General features: G+C 38.9%; 1 protein-coding gene and 1 pseudogene across 1 annotated transcript; one reads left to right on the top strand and one right to left on the bottom strand.

The window, feature by feature from the left end:
• Positions 1 to 1,448: 1,448 nt before the first annotated feature.
• Positions 1,449 to 5,205, bottom strand: LOC148036931 (uncharacterized; annotated as a pseudogene).
• Positions 5,206 to 12,161: 6,956 nt separating this feature from the next.
• LOC148036930 (nucleosome assembly protein 1;1-like) lies at positions 12,162 to 19,034 on the top strand. Its single transcript, XM_087675856.1, has 11 exons — positions 12,162 to 12,390; positions 13,504 to 13,547; positions 13,632 to 13,727; positions 13,822 to 13,914; positions 17,081 to 17,165; positions 17,273 to 17,334; positions 17,416 to 17,541; positions 17,650 to 17,708; positions 17,897 to 18,074; positions 18,169 to 18,212; positions 18,300 to 19,034. The coding sequence occupies exons 1-11, from the start codon at positions 12,318 to 12,320 to the stop codon at positions 18,496 to 18,498; spliced, it is 1,059 nt and encodes a 352-aa protein (XP_087531982.1). The 5' UTR covers positions 12,162 to 12,317; the 3' UTR covers positions 18,499 to 19,034.
• Positions 19,035 to 22,407: the final 3,373 nt, after the last annotated feature.

The raw sequence follows: 22,407 nt of genomic DNA, 5'->3' as shown, positions 1-22,407 counted from the left end.
CACGAGGGCATCCGAGTCTAGTCTTGGGCATTGTGGCATGTTGTTGAGGCTAGTTGAGAAGGTGATGCCATTGTCTACGTTTTGCAAGGGTAGGCATTACTTCTCTTTGGGTCGACTAACAATGTCATTTGTAAGTTTGGTTGGATGTGCTCCTTGTCACTATGCTTCGCTTGTCTTTCTTGCTCTTGCTGATCCCAAAAATTATATTGAATAATTAAGGTCTTAGTGCAAGAACTTTCTTTCTCACTACAAAGAACTTCTCTTTCTCAACATATTTTCAAGTGATGTGTGATCCTTATTTTCTCTGCATGCAAAACCATTCCAACTAGATTTGAAATCGACTTTAATAAGGGCAAACGAGCATATGTTGGAGCATTGCCCTTTTATTATTAGCATTATTTCCTAAGAATAGGCATCATTGAATTCAACTTAAAGAGGGATAAATTGTTAAAGAAAAATCACATTGTCATTAACTATTATGATAGCATACACCCTAATGATAATTGCAAATAAAAAATTGTATAAAATTTTTGTTTTTACTTTTAAACTAGGCCCCACCTACCTAAGACCTGCACAAGCGTGTGATCTAAGGGCATGTTGTCAAGATAATCTATGTGTATGCAGGGAAGACATCAGATCTCTGGCTGTGGGAGTGAATAAGAGTAGTAATGGATGGATAGATGTATATGATATTAGATAAGTTCTTAAGCAAGGATTAATAATAGTAAGAGATTAGGCAGATTCTTGTATGAGAGCAGAGATGATGATAGAGATTACATAGAGTAGAGACCAATAAGAGATGAAACAACACACATGCAAGAGATCAGAGGCTCAAAGTATCCCAAAACCAATCCTTTATTAAGAAAACCTGTTTATAATGAGTCTCCCCTTTCCCTGTCCTTTTTCACCTTGTTATATCCAAAAACTTGTACCAAACACTACTTCTACTCTACTGCTGCTTAGATGGCAAATCTGATGGTTCCCTTGGCTCTAAAAGGGGGGTAAAACCCCATGACACCAAGTCAGATTTGTCTCAAATCGCTCCTACTCCCTCCTCATTGTTCGGAGTGCTATTTGTTGCCTAAAAACTGTGATTACATGTGGCATGAATTTGGAGCCCTTCCTTTTTGCATGAGATCTCCAAAACTGGCTGAAAAGCAACTTGGCTTTTGCATGATACTTTATTCTAGAAGTTTTCTACACCTTTTTGGGATATTCAAAAAAAAAGTCCAAAATATAAAAAATATAATAAAATGATCAAAGAATCGTGTAATTTAGAACCATTCATACTATGGACACTAAGACTAGTGTCTAATATGACATTGACTCTCTAGATTAATAAGAAAGCCAAATGATGATGCACTTGAGGGTTTTTCACACTATGTTTGCATAGCGGCACGTCATCCACCCCTTTTGAACCTGCATATCCTTTGGTATGTGCCATATAATTAATCTTCATCTAAATCAATATATTCATCTTCCATCCCTGCATCTCCATCATCCTCTTGATCATCCAAGTCAACATAAATATTTTCTTCATCCTGTACATATTCTTCAATTGGTTCAATTGGTTCACTTACATTCCATCACTTAAGACTCTTGATTCTCTTTCTTGTAATAGGAATCTTCAAATCTCTACCATCCAGCTCACACGAAGAATATGTTGCGTTATCATGTACATGCTTCACAATATAAGGACCAGACCATCTCATAGAAACCTTTTTGAGTGTACTATGTTGAGTATCAAGACTATTGTCACATACTAATACCCAATCTCCTTTCTTAATGGGTTTTAGATGAAGCATGTGTTTCTTGTCAAACCGATCTTTATTCTTCAACTTGGCATCTTTTAAACACATGATTGCAATCTCGATGTCTTCAGGCCTCCTTTCTAGTTGTCAAATCCACAAAGAAAGAAGGTCCTCCCTGTTCATATCATTCTCCCAAGGTAGCACACTCCAAGTAGTAATAACATCCTCAATAGGCATAACACGCTTTTGGCCATACATCAACTCAACAAGTGTATATCCAATCACTATACTATGTGTAGTGTGATAAGCCCATAAAGCATACAAAAGTAGCTTGGGCCACTCTCAAATCTTACCTCTACATGCCTTGGCTAAAGCTTTGATGATGGGCAGGTGTCTGTGTTTACTTTTGCCATTGCCTTCAGGGTTGTAATGTTGAAGTGAGAGCAAGCTTTATGCCCAACCTCAAGAAGAATTCCCTAGCTTTGTCTGCATCTTGTTGAGAATAGCAAATGATGGTTTCCCATAGAGGCCAGATGTATGCCCTGAAGAGGCTAGGAGATATGACAAAGATGTATGCTCTAGAAGCTCTAGGAAGAGATGTCCAAAATCCCATATGCATAGTGAGTACAATTGTACTATCCAAAAAGCTATAAAGGCATGTACTTGACACTCATTTTCAATGTAATGGTACTTTTAGTTTGAGTCACTCAAGATTGTGTTTATGAGTCCAAGCTAATCTATCTTGGAACCTAATTCACTTGAGTTACAATCTCTTCTATTTATCATGTATCATGTGTTTGATTTGTGTCCACCATAGCCCATCTAGTTCTAGGTCCATGATTCTCAACATGGTATTAGAGCCATGGCTGAGCTAGGTAGCTAGTGGTGTGATTTCTTCTTGAATGGATCATAGGTCTTGTTACTTCTCAAGTTCCCTTTTGCTCTCTGTATCATATTTCGGGGCACCTACCCTTACTAGGTACTCGTACATTTTAAAGGAAGAAATCATGGCGCAAGAAGAGAAAGTATGAACTTGGAAGACAGCCAGCCACCATGACCAAGTTGTCAAGTAACAATATAGTGCGTAAGATCCGAGTTAAGGGTGGGAACGTCAAGTTCAGGCTCTTTGGCTTGATATTGGCAACTATTCTTGGGGTTCTGAGTCTCTTCGGCTTCAAGATCGTGGCTCTTTAGCTTGATACTGACAACTACTTTTAGAATTCTAAGATTGTAACTCGCAAGATTTATATTTTGGATGTGGTATACAATGCCTCCAACAACGAGCTCGTCTGAATCTAGTTTGAACCCAGACACTAGTGAAGTATCCTATTGTTCAGGTGGATGTTGCTCCATTTCGTCAATGGTATAATCAGCACCGGTGAGACATTGGAAGGAAAAAGAAGGCTTCTAGTGCAAAGAAGAAGGGGATGCACCCACCCCGCTTATTACCATCCCTTGGGCTATGGAAAAAAGTGACCAAGATGCATTCTCCCTTGCACTCTGGCATGGTTGTGGCATAGCAGCAAGGATGAAGTATGCAAAGCCACAGAGAATGAGAAAGAGAACCAGAGAGAAGCCTGGGAAAGAAGTCTAGATCTGGCGGGTCTCTCAGCAAGTCAACGCATCATCGATGGAAATCAGCACCAACAAGCTATTGCTTTTGTTTTCTTTTTTTATTAATTTTTATAAAGGCCTTAGAAATCTAAGCCTTAGCTTATAAAGCCCATTCACACCTCCTTCTCCAAAACCACTCCATTCACAAGCCTATTTCACACTCTATCTCTTCAAACCAGCCTACTCATCTCATACTCCATCATCAAATTGCCTTCACATTTAACTAGCCTTCACATTATATGTGTTTCAACTTGGCTTGAACTAAAGGAACGGATTGTTAATACTCTTGATAATTAGTTATCAAAAATCCTAAGAGGTTACTTGTGATTAGAGTCTCTATTGGACTTCTATTCTTGTAAGGGACTAGACATTGCCGAGTATACTCACAGTAAGACCTTCCCGCATGAAATGATTTGCTTGCACAAGAATTCAAAAGGAAAGCCAATGCCAAATGAAAACCCAAAAACCATGTATCCCGAAATTCATCTCGTGTGTGAGAGTTTGTTAAACAAAGCCCATGTATCCATCAATGTGCTCACGTGTAAAAGCATAAAGAAAAACAACTGTGTCAAGAAGATTGAAGCAAAAAGAGAAGTACCACAAATTGACAAAAGGGATAAGGAGCATAACAAAAACCAAGGAGCATGAAGATAAAGAAGTCCAAAAAAAAGATGAAGAAGATCAAAGGTTGCCAAAGAAGCAACAAAACAAAATGGATGAAGAAAATATTTTCTGCTGCTACAAACCAACAAAATGTTTTGCAAAAAAAATTCCCATAGAGGATCTCGAATTCCTTGAGTGGATATGCTTCCCATAGTGAATGTAAAAGCCTACCAAAGATGTAAAGTCTCAAGCTTTAACTTGACTAGGCTGCCAAAGAGCTAGTCTCCTGGTCCATGTCTGCATGTAGGGGAGGCAAAAGCCAGCAAGGGTAGAGACTCATCATTTGAAGGGGGGTGTTGAGAATAGAAAATGATGGTTGCCCATAGAGGCCAGATGTATGCCCTGAAGAGGTTAGGAGATATGACAAAGGTGTATGCTCTAGAAGCTCTAGGAAGAGATGTCCAAAATCCCATATGCACATCGAGTACAATGGTACTATCCAAAAAGCTATAAAGGCATGTGCTTGACACTCATTTTCAATGTAATGGTACTTTTAGTTTGAGTCACTCAAGATTGTGTTTATGAGTCCAAGCTAATCTATCTTGGAACCTAATTCACTTGAGTTACAATCTCTTCTCTTTATCATGTATCATGTGTTTGATTTGCATCCACCATAGCCCATCTAGTTCTAGGTCCATGATTCTCAACACATCCAACTCTCCTCAATTTGCAGTTACCTTTCCAACACAACCATACTAGCAAATAACATCTTCCAAAAAAAATTTACATACTGCACTTGTAGCCTTCGTTCTTAACGCTCGACCTTCCACTTGATTTATTCGATCTTCCTTGGCAAGTACAATGTCTTTTGGCAAGCACAATGGAATACTTTTGGCAAGTAGCACATGTCTCTACAAATTGCAACACATCTTTATACATACATTTCCACCAATATCTTTCTTTGATCTTCGTAATTGTGATCCATACACCTCAATGAGACCAACCCATATAGACTCTCACGAAACTCTTTGATAATTTGTTGTTGAGTCTCATTATCACATATTACCCTCTGTGGAGTCCTGTTTCTTTGCTTTGGATGCTTCCATAGATGGCCATTCTTCAAGAAATATCCGTATACTTTTGTTCTAATTCTCCTGAACTCCTGATCAATCCATCCCTCTTGCTTAGTCAAAGTTCTTAAGTAGCGACCAATAAGCAGCCACTCACCATCATACATGTCTTTTGAAAATGATTCAAGAGAAGATACACAACAACAATGATCTCATTGAACATAAGAAGTATCTCCTTCAACAACCATGTCTTCTTCATCCCCATACTTGGCTCAATTGGATTATATTTACCTGCAATATGGTGAAACTTTGGGTTTAAGGACTTGGTGTAAGCAATCCATTGCAACATAGCGATATATGGAGTTGAGCAACTAGTGATCATCCCAAGCAAAGGTAAACAACTTGTCTCAACAACTTTTGATGCACCAATAAAATATTCTTTATCAAACTTCAAAATGCAATGACCACTCCCCATAATTCCCTTTTAACCTGTGGATAATTTCATTGTCGAGGACTTAAGGCTTTGGCTCTAAACTGCACAACATATCTATTTCCCTCTTCATCATCTTGTCCAATAGGCCACCCAATTCTTGTTGGGCTAGTATGGGACTAGTATCCACTGTAACAATGATAGGCCTTCCACACTCATAATTTACTTTCCTTAATATAGGTTTAGATAACAAAAAATGTTTCAATTTCCTCATTGCCTTTGTATGTGATTCATGCCAATGAAGCTTTTGACCTTTCCTCAATAATTGATAGAGTGCATCTGCTACATGTGCAAAGTGTGGAATCCAAATAAGATAGAAAACACATGCACCCAAGAATCGTCGCACCTCAATTATGGAAGTACAAGTCTCCTTCATCTTTTGAATGGCTTCAACCTTTATCGAAGAAGGCCTTCAACCATAAGGCCCACACGTATGTCCCATAATCAAAACTTTCTTGACTCCAAAAACAAACTTTGGCAAAGAACAAGTAAGATTTACCTCTTCTAACCAAGATAACATCTTCTCACAATTAGAAATATGAACTGCAATAAACTTGTAGCACCCCTCAAATCCATTGTCTCATCCTTGACCCCTTCTTTGCACCCTTTTATAGGCACATCATCAAGAAAAAGTATAGTAACCTGTGATATGAAGTCACGAAGGACTTTGTTCATCCCATTCATCATATGTGCAACCAAGTTGGTTCTAGAGTAGAGATCTCCCATAAAATAAATTGCCCTTATTGCAAAAGTTTCTACAAAGTTGTCCATAATTGGATTTGTACCAATATGCCTAATAGTCACTTTGTTCACCAATTACATATCATGTATAAACCTCAAGCTCCATTCTTCTTTGGTATGATGAACCACCTCTTTGAATATGGAGCACAAGAGGGCTAGGTCTCAAGTTCCAAGGCACATGAGGCACAATGAAAATAACCATTAGAGCAACAACACTAGGATCCACACATCCAATTTCATGCTGATGAAAAGGAAAGGCCTTACCATGTTTTGATAGCATCTCCTGGAAGCACTTTTTCTCCTCTAATGTGAGAAATCCATCGCATCCAATCTTCAATTCCTTTAAAGTCTCTAGTGTAAATGTATTCCCAATTCTTTGTGGATCTCATAGGTTTGGTTGTTGAGAGGCTTTATTCATTTTCTCTCTGCTATTAGAAGGTAGAGGTTGAGCAACCGGTTTTACCTTTTTAGTGATAATTTTGTACTTAGTCTCCACATGCACTTCTGGTTATTCACTTGCTTTGGAACATGTCTTCTTTAAAGCCTTCAATCACATTGTACATGTCCGCTAAACATATTTTGACAACTTCATTACCTTCCACCAAATTTGAATCGACTATGGCTACAAGCTCTTCATTGGTATTAACAAAAGAAACTTCTTCAAAAACTCCTGAAATCCCTTCATCATCTTCAATCACACTACTTTTCTTCAAGCTCTTTTGAACATTACCAACACGTTACCATTCCTTCCTTTGCAAGTCTTGAAACTTTCTAAAACACATGGAACCTTTTGTTATTAGCCCTATAAATCCTGTAGAAAAAGCTTTCTTACATTCTAAATTAGGTGAGAACCTTTTTCTTTGTGTACCATCATAGTCATCCTTTACAATGGTATATGTAGAAAACCATCATATCCCAATGCTCTTTGAACTCCTTGCTAATCTTTGGTAAAGGATGCTTACAAAGTCTTTCTCGATTCCTTTCATGATCCACACATATGGTTAAGAAGTGAAAAGCATATTGCCCATCACGACTTCTTATTCTAGCATAAGCAGAACCATCATCCATCACCTTAGTCTCCATATGGATTGCAATAAAATATGGTTGTCCAATAATCAAAGGGCAAGAAGACATATCTCATACAAAGAAATTCTGCTCATCTCGAACATCTTCAATAGTCACTTTTACATTAGGGCAAGCACCGTACAAATCCCTTGATGAGTTGTTCACAACCCGGATTCTCCACTCACGATACGTATCAATCGGGCACCTTCCTTTAAAGTAGAGACTCTTTGACATAATATAGCCCTGGCCCAATGATTCCTTGAATAATGACTTTTGTGAAAAGCCTTAGATTCCTCGTCATGCTCAAATCAAACTTCCTTTATTTGTCTTGAAAACTGATTACAATCCACCACGCTTCTTGCATCTTCATCTTCATGTGCATATGCCCTATGTACCTCCTATATACCCTATATCCCTTGGGACTTTAAGGTCTCTCCATCTCCTTATGAGTGAGGATTGGTAGGATCTCCTAAAATTTACTTTTTGTCCCTTGGTGCATTGTCCATAGGTACTTTGGGTGGAGGAACTTCATGTGGAGTTGCATCACGAGGTAACTCTGTATTTACGCTCAAACTCTTGTAGCAATTGTATATAGGCAATAGCCCTTTATTGGGTTTAGCAACCCACTCCAAGAAAGTCATTTTGATTACCCACTCTAGATCTTCCATAAAGTATTCCTCATTGAGCGCCTTCTTGGAATTGTCCCAATTGTTAGCATGCACCTATTGTATCTCTCTAATCCTTGTTTTTATCTCCATAACAACAACTCGCTCAAAATTTGCTATCATTTGTTGCTCTGAGACCTTGTTCAACTCCATCTCCTTTGCATATGTCTTGAGATAGACACATCACGAACTTCAAATTCATCTACCTTGTTTACCACCAATTGAAGTGCCTTTGTTATAGCTTCCTCCATCCTCTCCATGCTTTGTTGTTGTCACATATACATTGTAAACTCCCTAAACATTTGCAACATGTCTTCTTGTTGCATAACATCTTCACCAGTTTACTGGACTTGTCATAGCTTTGAACTCCAACCCCAACTTTTTCATGTTGAGTTCACAAAAAAGATGTCAAGATAAATTGCGCATATGCCAAGTCTCTAGTTGTGGGAGTGAATAAGAGTAGTAATGGATGGATAGATGTATATGATGTTAGAGAGATTCTTAAACGAGGATTAATAGTAGTAAGAGATTAGGCAGATTCTTGTAAGAGAGCAAAGATGATGATAAAGATTACATAGAGTAGAGACCAATGAGAGATGAAACAACACACATGCAAGAGATCAGAGGCTCAAAGTATCCTATAACTTATCCATTAGAAAAACCTATTTATGATGAGTCTCCCTTCACCATGTCCTAGTTCACCCTGTTATACCCAAAAGCTTGTATCAAACACTACTACTTTACTATCAAACAACCAATCTAATGGTTCCCTTGGCTCCAAAAGGAGGGTAAAACCCCATAACACCTAATCAGAATTCTCTTGAATCACTCCTTCTCCCTCCTCAGTGTCTGGAGTGTTGTTTGTTGCCTAAAAACTGCGATCGCATGCAATGCGAATTTGGAGCCCTTCCTTTTTGCATGAGATCTCCAAAACTAGCTGAAAAGCAACTTGCTTTTTTGCATGCCACCCTATTCTAGAAGTTCTATGTAACTTTTTATGATATTTACAAAAATAATAATCTAAAAAAGCAAAAAATGCTAATTTTTTTCAAAAATCATGTAATTTAGAACCATCCATATTATCGACACTAACGCTAATGACTAATATGACATTGACTCTCTAGATTAATAAGAAAGCCAAATGATGATGCACTTGAGGGCTTTTTGAAACACACCTCTCTCTCTCTGTCTCTCTCCCTCTCTCTCTCTCTCTCTCTCCCCTCCTCCTCCTCCCAATTTAAAAAAAAACACATTTATACTTGGAAATATAAGCTTTACATGTGCCAAATCAAAAACATAATGGAAATGGAAGATAAATTTTGGCTTACTTACAAAACAAACCCAAGATAAAGAGTATCGTGGCAAGGCAAGATTCAGTATTGATATTGAATTATACTTGGCCCCATAAGCTATGCAACATTCAAAGGGAGAGAGAGAGAGAGAGAGAGAGAGAGAGAGAGAGAGAGAGAGAGAGAGAGAGAGAGAGAGAGAGAGAGAGAGAGAGAGAGAGAGAGAGAGAGAGAGAGAGAGTGTGTGTGTGTGTGTGTGAATAGCACATTACACCCCATATTACAATTTTGAAGAGTTTTGTATGTGTTTGCTCGAGTGTATTTTATGTGCATACATGTGCACATATTTTGAATGTCATGAGAGATGTAATATTTACATTTAACAAAGCTATTTAGTTAATTAATATTATCATTAAACTCTTAAGGGTTATTATTAGCATGTGAGAATGGATTCTAAGCATCTATACACTATTAGAATCTCCTTAAGCCACCAAACATTCAAAGGGAATTCAAATGACTTTGAAAGTTGACTTTCAAGGTGCAAATATTCATCGGAGAATGAAGGTTAGTTGTAGAAAGATCCTTCCTTTGTGTGGCTTGGTTATTTACATTAGAATGAAAATTTAACTTTTGGAGATATTTGTAGTCGTAAAGTTAGGTTTAGGCTCAATTTGCTTACAAAGTGAGAATATAACTTCAAAATCTAAGTTGAAGAAGCAAATAATTAAGAAACCCAAAATCTATAAACATACAAAGCAATAAAACACAAAATTAGTATCAAAGCTACTCATCAAGTTTACGTGAACGATAGCCACTTTTTTCTTACATGTCATAATGATAGGGAATGTAAAAACACATGCAATTCATTGATGCTTTATATACCTAACTTATCAAACTTAAATCCATGGAATGCTCTCTTAATTTTGCAACATTGTCACAAGGGGAATAAATTAAAAAGCTATAGAAATCTCCTTCAAGCTTAAACCCACAAAATTAGACACTTACCTAATCCAAAGGCTCATTATATTAGTTTGCAAGGCAACCCCTTATGTACAATACCATGATATGCACAAAGACATAGTGAAGCCTTCAAATGCGTTTCTTAAATAGGCTCAATGTGATACATAGATACTTCTTATGATCTATGGTTTGAAATACTCTTGAATTGTAGACCTATCATCCACATTTCAATCGAACATTACCCTCTATAGCTTTGTATTGATCTAGCTTTTTCAATTAATGATAATGGGTTGAATCATTAACATATTTTTTGCTTCATATAGGCTATTGAGCTTGCTTACGTTGCCCCTCTATGACAAACCCTTGCTAGAATGCCACCTTACCTGTCTATATTGCATTGGCCTTACTACTAATAGGAATTATAACTTAGCCCTAGAAACACAATTACACAAATGATCATTATCTCATATCACAATTCGTTATGTAACATGGAAAACCATTTGTAGTTTGACATATTCACAATGTTCATAATCTATAGACATACATAAGTGATGGGACCATTAAGTGCAAGGAGTTGCAAGGGCACAAGGCCCATTGCCATATTGAGAGGTGAGAGACTTGTTGTAGGAGAGTGCATCGGTAAGCACCTAATGCACATGCACCATGTAGGACATCATGGGGTTATAGCTACTGGACTCTCAAGCCTTGGGCAAGTCTATCATCCCTACCCTTATCAAAGGTCTCTCCCATCTCAATGTGCAAGGCACCCAAAGCACGTGCATCCTTGCCTCCATCGGCGTCCATCTCCCCTCCCTCTCACACCTCAACCTTAGCCTCAATAGAATCTCCTAGTCCACCCATTCTCTCTCTCTAACTGCTCCTTCCTTAAGTACCTTGACCTCAGCAAAAGTTCCATCTCCAACTGCTTATGTTTCTCCCTACCCTCCTCCCTCCCCTTCCTTGCCAACCACATCTATGGTCAACTGCCTCCTGACATGGGTCAACTTACCAATCTCCTAAGGCCTTCTCATTGGATCCATACAATTGTTGTTGCTTCTTGGAATGGGCTTTGGTATTGGAGGGCGAGGGTGAGGGTAAGGGAGCCAGAAGTAGAATAGCAAGAGGAGAGCAGTTGTTGTAGTTGCACCATGGAGGAGGTGAGGATAGCCAAAGAGAAAGCCATGGTCTCCACATCTTTCCATTGTCACTTGTGAGGGTAGAAATTGTACAAGCCTAGACATGGCATGATATTTAATGTATTGAATTGAATTTATATAGGCACTATATGTACTTATGTACTAAATCCCCCCTTGACTAGGTAGTTGAAGGCATGGTGATTGCTAGAGATGATCAAGGCATGCTTGTTGTTGTTGGTGGATTGAGCTTGCATAAGCACTTCATGGAGATGGTGCTCATGTTTCCACCTTTCAAGGGTGGGTTAATATACTTTGCAAGCACCACATCGTTGCCGTGCAGCGAACAACAAATTAACACACACACACACTCTCTCTCCGTATGTTTAATTGATGGCAAGCATGCTATGGTCATAACGGGTAGATAGAAATGGCTATCACTAGTTGGTGATAATTGGCAATATATGTATGTGTGCCCATCGCGAACCCACCCATTGGATCTCGATGATGCAAAGCACCGGGTGTTAGGCACGAAGTGCCTAGTATGTGTGAATAGGGCAAGCCAAAAACGAAAAGAAAGGTTATTGGAGGGATGTAGAGGACTCGTCACTCGAGTGGTATTGAGAAATGGGGGACGGTAAAAACAAAAAAGGCCATGGGCTCTGTCATCGGGCAGGCCGTTTCCGCGCCACATTTCTTTAAGGTACTGAGCAACGCCGAGTGCCTGCCTGTCCGAAAGGGGCAGAAAACAAAAGCGAAAGAAAAGGAAAGAAAGAGAGAGAGAGAGAGAGAGAGAGAGAGAGAGAGGCACCACTACTTAATTACAACGATCACCATCTTGTCATCCTCCTTCATATCCAGGAGCAGCTGTAGTTTTCTCGTCTCGCAGCACCACCAGATCGAGTTTCTTGCCTCTTGCTGCCTGCCGCCGTCGCCATGACTAGCAACCACAACGAGGACTCATCAGACAAACCCGCAGAGTCCTTCGGCATGTCCGATCTCGCCTCAGGTACCTTCCTTCCTGTTGCTTCTTCCCTTTCCGTCCTTTTATCCAATGCGGATTTTGATTCGGTTGCATTCTAGATTCGCCGCACCTTCATTTGGTTTATCCCGCACAGATACTACCTCCCTGTTGCACTCGCGTTCGTACACGTTGTCCCTCATGCACGTAATGGCCGTCAATGCATTTGCAGGCCTTCAATGCACGCGTCCCTTTATTTTGTTGATTTCAATGCGCTTTACTGTTTTTATTTGTCTTCCTGCATGATCGCATACATTGTGCCGTGGTAAGAAGTTCTCGTTCTGTCCTAATTACATGTTAGCTGGGGAGTAATATGCCCTTGAAAGTTGCAGTTTTATCCAGTGCCTTACAATTGGATCAAGTTAGATCGATATTTAGCTTATCGCATCATCAAGCTTGGTTTTCAGATCCTTATGTTTGATTTTAGATCCCTATGCTTGATTTCAACCATTCTGTTTTGGTCATCATGTCAACTTTGTATATACAGGTTTGTGCCTTTGCTGAGCATAAACAACGTTGTTAATCGTTTGCACTTGAGGAATTGTAGCTCTGGATTAGCATTTCAGTTCATTCTTCAAAAACCAGTGGTGAGGTGTTGGGATGTGATGGCAAATGAATCTTCTGGTGGACAAAACAATAGTTTACTTTCAGAAACATTTCTTTGAAGAATCCTGCAATTTTCAGGTTTCTAACAGGATTCACTTATAAACAACTGCATTGTTGCAATTTGCATCTATCCAGTGGGGTGGTCATAAAAGCAGAAGTCAGATTTGCTACTAGACACTCTTAAGTTTCTTCAGTCAGAAGCACAACTTTTGTACAGTCTGCATTTTGTACTGCAGAACTTGCTAATCTGTGATTTCTGACTCTTGGGTGGCAGAATGGATCTTATAAACATGGTTGGTTTATGTAATGGGTCAAGTCCTTTTAGTATTTAGTGAAATGTTTACATTTCTTTTTTGGATTATCTAATGGTACAGAAAGCTTTTTCTTCAGAGTCTACTTTGAGGCTTGTTAATCGATTCTCTGCATTCCTTGGATGATAGTAGTCAATATAGCTTGTTGTATGCATTCTTCTCACTTGTTTGCCCTGTACTCTAGGACTTACAGCAGCAGATCGCGCTGGTCTAGTAAATATTTTGAAGGTATATAAAGCATTTTTCCGCTTCACAGTCAGTGTTTCAAATTTCTTTTTTGGAACTTGAGTGCATGTTTATTTGTATTTTCAGGAGAAGCTGCAGAATCTAGCTGGACAGCAATCAAGTGCATTGGAGTCGCTTACACCTAATGTGAGAAAGCGGGTGGCTGTATTGCGGGAAATTCAGGTGTGCATGTGCAGTTTGAAATAGTCCATATGTTTTTGTCTCTTCAAACAAGAGGTACACAATTAATGCTTCTATTTGTTCTCTTTTGTGGTAGAGTCAACATGATGAGTTAGAAAAGAAGTTCTTTGAAGAAAGGGCAGCATTGGAGGCTCGCTATCAAAATCTTTATGAACCACTATATAGAAAGGTATATTGAACACAGAAATCTACCATCTTTTAGTAATACCGTTCTAAATGGTGGTCATGATAGAGGGCCCAAGGGTCATGAATTGAATCACTTGCACTTTTCCATCATGCTCCAAGCTTAGGTCAAATCATTTAGTCTTGATTTTGCTGAAAGCTCTTGGAGGGGCAGGACCAGATTGCATTGATAAATGCAAACAATTAATCAGTTACTGGAAAATTTCAAACTAGTATTAGTTGTTTTCAAGATGGAGTAGACTTCCAATGCTCCCAATGCATCAGAATGGGCAAAGGATCTAACATTGCAAAACTTTAAGGACCAACTTTCACAAAAATTAATGTGTTGCATGCTACTCATCCGTGTTAGCTTTTTAATCTTGGATCATGAAGAGTGTATTATTTTGAACACATTCCTGTGAGGAGCTATGATGGACATTTGGAGAACCATTTTCTTGAGCAATGGGCAATAAGAATACCATGTCAGTCATTGGATTTGACATGAGAAGACAATATTATTATTGGACATGACATGAGAAATGATAGTGATTAGGTCTGGCATCAGAAGACCATATTCTACTGACAGGGTATGAGATTGCTTTTAAATGTCCTAGGGATCAAGTATTCAATGACTGGTTGTGAATGCACTATACATGGTGATTGGACTTGCATGCTTGGAGACATGGTTTTGATGATTGGTCTCTAATCATGAGAGAATCAAGATGGAGAAGTTAAAAGTGCATTTGCATCCATGCATATTTCTTCATATGCGACATGCTTGACGGGTTTTTGCATGTTGTTTTCAAGATGTCGGCATTGCTTAAGCTTCTCTTGTTCATGAAGATTTGGTGATGACCAAGAATGATGATTGGTCTCTAATCATGAGAGAATCAAGATGGAGAAATTAAAACTGCATTTGCATCCATGCATATTCCTTTTTATGAGTCATGCTTGACAAGTTTTTGCATGTTGTTTTCAAGATGTCGACATTGCTTAAGCTTCTCTTGTTCATGAAGATTTGACGATGACCAATAATGATGTATAAACCTAGATTTCTAATTAAGAATGGTTTGTCAAGGTTTTGTATTGCTGGCATTCATTCAAGCATTTGCTTCTCATTTTCGACGAAATCAATTTTGCAATTTAGATTTTTGGCTAAGTGCTAGAAGCTGTGTTTTGACATTTCCAAAAGTCAAAGAGTGTGATCTAGATAAAAACATCTCGATTTTAGGATCCAAGATATGAATTGTTTTCCAGTTTGATGTTGCCCGTGTTTTTCTAAAAAAGATGGTGTGCACCAAAGGTGTTGCATAAAGCTCAAATCTGTAAAAGTAGAATTGGAAAGGCCTGGAATGCTGAAAGCGAGAACACAAAAGCTGGAAAGCAGAACATAGGGCTTGAAACTTGTATCTAAAGAGATTAGGCGGCTGTCACAATCCCTCAAACTTCAAAGGCTGAAACTGGTTACCATGTTTGCTGATACCAACCTACCTGGCCCTTATTTGCATCAGGCAAAGCTATCTAGGGCGAGTCAATTGTTTCTATTGCCCTCTTCGGGGAAACTTCTCTGCCTTTTTTTTTTTCCTAGATGATGCTGCAGCATCTTTGTTTTCACAGGGAAAGGCTGGTATAGTGATCCATGCATTCTTTTCATGGAGTGTGACTGATCTATGTATTTTCATGTTAGATGAGACTGTCTTGCGAATACTCCATCCATTATAGGCTGATTGTTTGCGATAGTTTTGTTCACAGGGTGCATTTGGTATTCTCAGTGGAGTTGTATTTGCAGAATTGTTTTTGGATTTGGATTTTTAAGGAGTTTTGAGTAGGATATTGATTCGCTAGAGATAGCTGATAAGAGGAGGACTGTCTTCTGTAGACTCTTATATTTCTTGTTCCATTGTCATTAAGAGTTTTGATAGAGACTTGCCAGCATTTTAATTGACAGGGAGCTGCCCACCTATCTGAAAAAGTGTCATTTTACCGTCATGCATCTGTTCAGCAAGTATTGTTTGTTTCCGTTCTTCTTCTTCTTTGTCTGTTTCTTATTTTTCTTCTTATTCCTCTTCTTCTTCTTCTTCTTTGTTGCTGCTGCTGTTGCTGCTCCTTTTTGAGGATTGCTTGAGAGAGGGAAAAGGGACTTGATCAGTGTGATGTATAGCCAAGTGCAGTCTTTTATAGGCAAGACACCAATCATTGTGTTGACATTGGCATGCTTATTTAAATAACTAGCTGTTTACATGCACAAAGTATATTGACATGCATGGGGAAATACATCTAACAGGTTACAGAGAGAAGGCAAAATTTAAAAACACATTCTTATGATCGAGTTTGGCTATAATATTATGCATCTAGAGAAGCAAAATTTGAGATTGTGGGAATCCTATATTCCTGCCTATGGTAAGGTTTAAACCTTTGAGTAGGCAAGGATTCCCATTGAAGAGTGTTCACACCACTTGTTTTTCTGAGGCGAGCTGTCTCGGAATCAGAAGACTGCATTCCATTTCCTTGCAAGGACTTTGGCATTTGTTCTATGTGGTGATCTTGGCAGAGTTCATTTGAATTTTACATACTCCCTTTGGCAATGGTGGGCTCAAAAAGAGGCTGAGCATTTTGCGAAGAAGTATGAGAGGATTCCTGAATCAGATAGTTTTGTTGGTTGAGATAACAGGTTCTAGCAACCTTTTATTTGGTCTCTTCTTCTGAGACACCTGAGTAAATACTTTTTCTAGGAGATGTTGCTTGGGGGAAGAGCTTTTTGAGTTCTTTCGTTGAGTTGTACTGTTTAAGAGTATTTTGAATCTGTCATGCAACCCCTGCCAACTTGTGGGAACCCACACGAGAATGTTTAATGCACAAAATATTGTTTTCTAAGAAAATTTTGTGGCACACTGGCTTTTATTTTTGTCCAAGAACCTAGAAGATAAGCTTAAATTTGGTGATTTTGTGTCAAGTGTGGAAGCTACTGATTTGTGTGATTAACTGGATTCCATTCTCATCTGGATTTGTGCATGTGCAGCATGGCTTGAGGTGTCTTCCTTTTCTTGTTTCCATAAGATTTTTGCAACATTCTTGTAGGCCTGCATATCTTACTGGTTCACAAAAAGGAGTTTAGATCAGTTTGAGTTACTTATGAAGGGCATATTTTTGTTTCTTTAAATACCTGTTAACAGCGTTACGAAATTGTCAATGGGATCACTGAAGTTGAAGGAGTCTCAGAAGGGACTGAGACTGATGCATCACCCGACAAGATTGAAGGTATTGTGCTCTCTACCTTTGATGCAATCACTACAAGAGCCACCTTACTTTTCTAGTCTCTGTGGATTTTGGGAATTGCCTGAACTACTTATGAACACTTATTCCAGGGAAAGGTGTTCCTGAGTTTTGGCTAAGTGCTATGAAGACAAATGAGACTCTAGCAATGCAGGTAACTGTGTAATCTGGGGATTTTGTTAATTGATTTGGTTGTTCTTAAGCCACATTCAAGGCTTACATTGTTCTTGCACAGATTAGTGAGCGAGATGAGGATGCTTTGAAGTCCTTGAAAGATATAAAGTGGTCAAAGATTGATAACCCGAAGGGATTCAAACTGGAGTTCTTCTTTGACACAAACCCTTACTTCAAAAATACCATTGTATGTTGTTTAAGAGCTATATTGTATGAGCATGTGGTAAATCAACAGACTGTTATTCTTCACATAATCAAAAGAAAGTCTAAGTCCAGTTCATTTGATTTGGAGCAGGTGACCAAGACTTACCATATGATTGAAGAGAGTGAGCCAATTTTGGAACGAGCCATCGGGTATCAATTCAATAGCTTATGTATTTATGCTTATTGTAATGCACTTGAGTCCTGATGTACTTTTGCTGCTATGTACTCTGGATTATTTCTTTAAGATTGAGAGAAAAACCAGCATTCATTTGATAAAATCTGTGTTTTTAGGATGGATATTTAATGGCATCTGTTTGATAAAGAATCTGTGTTTTTAGGACGGATATCGAATGGCATCCTGGGAAAAATTTAACTCAGAAAGTCTTGAGAAGGAAACCAAAGAAAGGTGAAAAGAATGCAAAACCTATCACCAAAACAGAACCTTGTGAAAGCTTCTTCAATTTCTTTTCCCCGCCTCAAGTACCTGAGGATGATGAGGACATAGATCAAGATACAGTATGTTGTTTGTCAAGTGCTCTAGTTTTGCTGAGGGTTAGGAGTAGTGTGCCTGGTGTATAACTTACATGTCATGGCATTTTGAACTTGACAGGCTGAGCAGTTGCAGGATATGATGGAGCAAGACTATGAAATTGGGTATGCAGGAATCCCAACGGACTTTTTTTGGGCTATAAAATAACCTCATGTCTCATACATGTGCCTTGGTGTATTGTGGACTTGCAGGTCAACAATAAGAGACAAAATCATCCCACATGCAGTCTCTTGGTTTACAGGGGAAGCTGTACAAGGGGAAGACTTTGGTGATGAAGAGGAGGGTGACAGTGAAGATATTGAGGAAGAGGAAGAAGAAGAAGAAGAAGATGACGATGATGATGATGGGGATGAAGAGGAAGAGGATGAAAAGAGCCAGAAGGTTTTATGACCAAGTTTGAATGGGGTCTGCGTCCTTCAGCTACCTTCCATTTCTACAGCTTATTCCACTTGCAAAGGTCTTTGCAGATAGTTACACAGGAATTATGCATACCTTTCACGGAGTAAATTATGCCTGAGTTGTGTGTCAAGAAACACCCATTACAGTGTCCTAGAATCTTTCTCAAGGTGCCAGGGAAGTTCTTCATCAGTGATGGATCAAGGCTTTTTGCAACCAAGGTGCCTATGAAGAAAAGTATGTGCTCTCTCAAGGTGGTGATCGGCTGCAATTCATTACCATAGGCTCTCCAACATATTCATTCTATTTGTAAAGTAAGCGTTTTTCATGTTTTCAGTCTTCAGATAGAGATGACCCTCGAGGAGTTCTTGTGAATCCTCACGGTACTTGATACTGTGGAATCTCAGTTTTGTAGTAAGGTCAATGAGCAAGTCTGCATTATGATGGCGATCTGGAAACTGGCTAACATTTTCCAATTCTTGATTCTTCGAACTGCATCAACCATCTTGCTGAGAATACTTTAAGGCTGTCATTTTCTTTTGACTCCCGTAAACTAATACGTGTTGGCATAGAATGTCAAATGAAGTTAGATTGTTAACCTTGGAATCTCAGTACAACTACCAAGCAAAAGAAAAGTATACAGTAAAGGTCTAACTTAAGGATAAGAGGTATCCTATACTTTTTTGTTCCATCAGGTGAGTATTAAGTTCAAATGTTGAGTAAGAAGGTGCCTTAAGAATATGTATCAACATATCAAGTTTTCTAAGGCCAATCGTACTTGAGATGTACACATATTTTCTTTATCTTCTATATATTAACCAAAGGTTACATTCAGGTACCCCAGACCAAGGATATTGCTTCCAAGCCTATGTGGTGCAAGAGGAGAGGAGACTACACCCCCCACCCAGCAGCGCCCCCCCTCCCCCCCCAACCCCACGGCCTTGAGCAGTGTGCCTTGAAGGTCTTGCCTTGTGCCTTGAAGAGGTGGGCAAAGCATGCCTATTGGGTAGGAAGCATGATGAATTGGCGCACGCTAGTCCACTCGTAAGGGGTTTTCTTGATGACATAGGCCATCTCAAGGGCAGCACCCCCTACACAATGCCAAAGGGCGTGAGTGGGTCATATTAGCCACTTTGTTAGAGGGCTTTGGGTTTGCACCTTGCCATGTTGCCAAACAATGGTTCTAGCATGGCCTCCATGTGAGTGAGTAGGGTGGTGGCATCATATGGGAGGGCACCTAGCTTAGTTGGGTCGTCCACGAGGTTGCCTAAGGAAGAACCATACCATGAGTTCTAGATGGGTCCATGTGCTCTGCATAGGCTAGGTTGGTTAGCAAGTGGAATTTGGACTCCCTCAATAAGGCTTCTTTAAAGGACTTTTTCGGGTGTTGTGTTGGTGACCCTAAAATAGGAGGACATCCACTAGCCATTGGCTCCTCAAGTGTGAGGAAGTGCAAGCAATAGTGGAGACATGGACCCTTCTAGCATCCACTTAAATCAACTAAATGAGACCTTCATGGTTGGAAATGGCCATGGAGGCAATGCAAGGTGACATGTTGAGTGTTTCTTTGCTTTAGGATTGTGATAAACACAATTTAGGTTTGAAGATTGTAGCATAGTTTATCCAAGATTTAGGGGTCGGGGGTAGGGTTTTTGTGCAAGTGAAGTGTATGAAGTCTATATATTATGTATCCTCCTTTTTGGGGAGAGAGAGACTTTTGTATCTTTACTTGGTTTGAGATGTTTCTTATAGGTTTTTAATTGCTAATGGAAATGTATCACATAGAGTGGTAAACAATTAACATATGCTCTTGATTATTGTAGTTTTACATAGTTATCTTGATAATAACACTAGGCTTTATTATCTTCATCAAAGTTTGATCATGCAAAAGCCGTTCTCATTATGGTGGCTATGGTGAAAAAGGCACAATGTACATCGTATTTCCTAATTCAAGCAACCTAAAAATGCTAGAGGATTGATATATATGTCTCGAGATATTATTGAAACTCTCCATTATTAGAAAAATATGACACCTTTGTATAGGCTATAGTAGTAATAATAATGATGATGATGATGTCCATTATCCTTCGTGTTGTGTATACATTGATGACCTTAAAGGCTCACTTGCCTATGGTTTACAAAAATAATGGCATGCTAATGGTTGAACAATTTGATCAATGCCTTGATGTAAGGATAGGCTACCATTTAGGTCAAGTCTATGCATTTTTCCAAGCACAGCATAGAAAATAAGACCTTGCTATTATTACTTACATGTTCTAAAATGAGACAGGACACTCTTAAACAATGCTTCCATAAACCTCATGGCACTCTAAGTCAATTCAAATGGCTTATAAGGTGAAGGTGTTTAGTATTTGAATCCCTCCCATCATTTGCCTCTTCATTGAGAAAGGCCTCCAACTTGAATGCCTTCCCACCCATAAATTAAGGATAAGAGCTTTAGTAAGTGAAGCTGTAGCTATATACATGCATGCATTTGCATGTTCTCTATGTGGGTGCATGCAAACCTTGCTCTTGAATGTTGTGTGCACACAGATGTACACAAACAAGAATGCATGCAAAAGTGCACGCATGCATGTGCATATGCATCTGTGCACATCTTGCTCCTATACATTATAACCCATATGCATTGGTGTGAAACCTAGCAACATGAGATATACTTGGATTGGTTTGAAGGGCTTTTGGCTTTGGAACTTCATGCATGAAGATGAGCTTCAAACCAACACTTGCATCTTTTTTACTCTTTGAAACCTAATTTAAAGATAAGAAAATGAACCATAGCAATGGTGTCATCAACGACAATTCGAAGAACTAAAATGTTGTAAGAAGCACACCAACCACTCTACATGAGGCCTTTGTTTTCAAAAGGCACTTGCCATGTGCATCATGCCTTAGGCTGTGAAGTGCACTCTATTTTTGTAACATTGTGCAAAGTGTGACCTAGGTACATAATGCTAGCATAGTTACTTATAATAAAATAATAATAGTGATATAAGTATATATTCATAATCAATGAAAATATTATTATTTAAGCTATCTTATATGTATTGATAAGGGTTATGTGGGGTGTTGCATGATTGGCATTCATTACCCCCAAAACCTTCTCCTTTTTAAATTGATTTCTAATCTATATTACTTACTTTCGAATCTATCAAACTTGATAAAACAAAAACTTGAACCTATATGGCATGCAATGGATGCATCCCAATCATTTTTGAATTATCTTTGTATTCTTTGCTTTTGTCTACTTTTTTAATAGAGAGACTCACGCTCCCATCGTGCATGTGGGCTATGGCTCTCTTTTGGCCTATATATTTAATGGATTTGATGAATAGCTACACAAGAAATGAATGGCTAAACATGCTTCAATACTCCAACGATCTTTTGCATTGATTCCCCTTCTTTGTGGAGAGAGAGAGAGAGAGAGAGAGAGAGAGAGAGAGAGAGAGAGAGAGAGAGAGAGAGAGATCTATTAACGTATCTAAAAGGCCGGAGTGGCCTATGAGACCATAACCAATACAACTAGTATCATCATCTCTCTTTAGATAAGAAGAGATAAAATTTATGTGTAAGTTTACATGGTATATTGGAATGAGAAGTATGGAAATTGAAAAATTTGGAAAAAACCAAGTTTAAAAAGATCAATAGTGTAGGGTATCACCCCCTCAGTCTATGGAATCCACCGAGGCTCTACAAGCTACCTTCGATTGAGTCATCACATCAATTTGCCTCTATAACAAGCAATCGTGATATGAATGTGGTGCATAAGGGCATTCTTATGTTGTCGAGTAGGTACTCTAGGGCATCGTGCTCTATGTAGCGTTGTAGCTTTGTCCATTGTGATGCCTCCTGATGTTGTATCTTGGCAATGCCTATTAGTAGGAG

The sequence above is a fragment of the Lygodium microphyllum genome, chromosome 4, assembly GCF_053477565.2.
Source record: "Lygodium microphyllum isolate KBCC chromosome 4, Lygodium_microphyllum_v1.1.10, whole genome shotgun sequence".
In the NCBI taxonomy this organism is placed as follows: domain Eukaryota; kingdom Viridiplantae; phylum Streptophyta; class Polypodiopsida; order Schizaeales; family Lygodiaceae; genus Lygodium; species Lygodium microphyllum.
The sequence above is the reverse complement of the archived record's forward strand: the minus strand, read 5'-3'. Positions and strand labels throughout refer to the sequence as shown.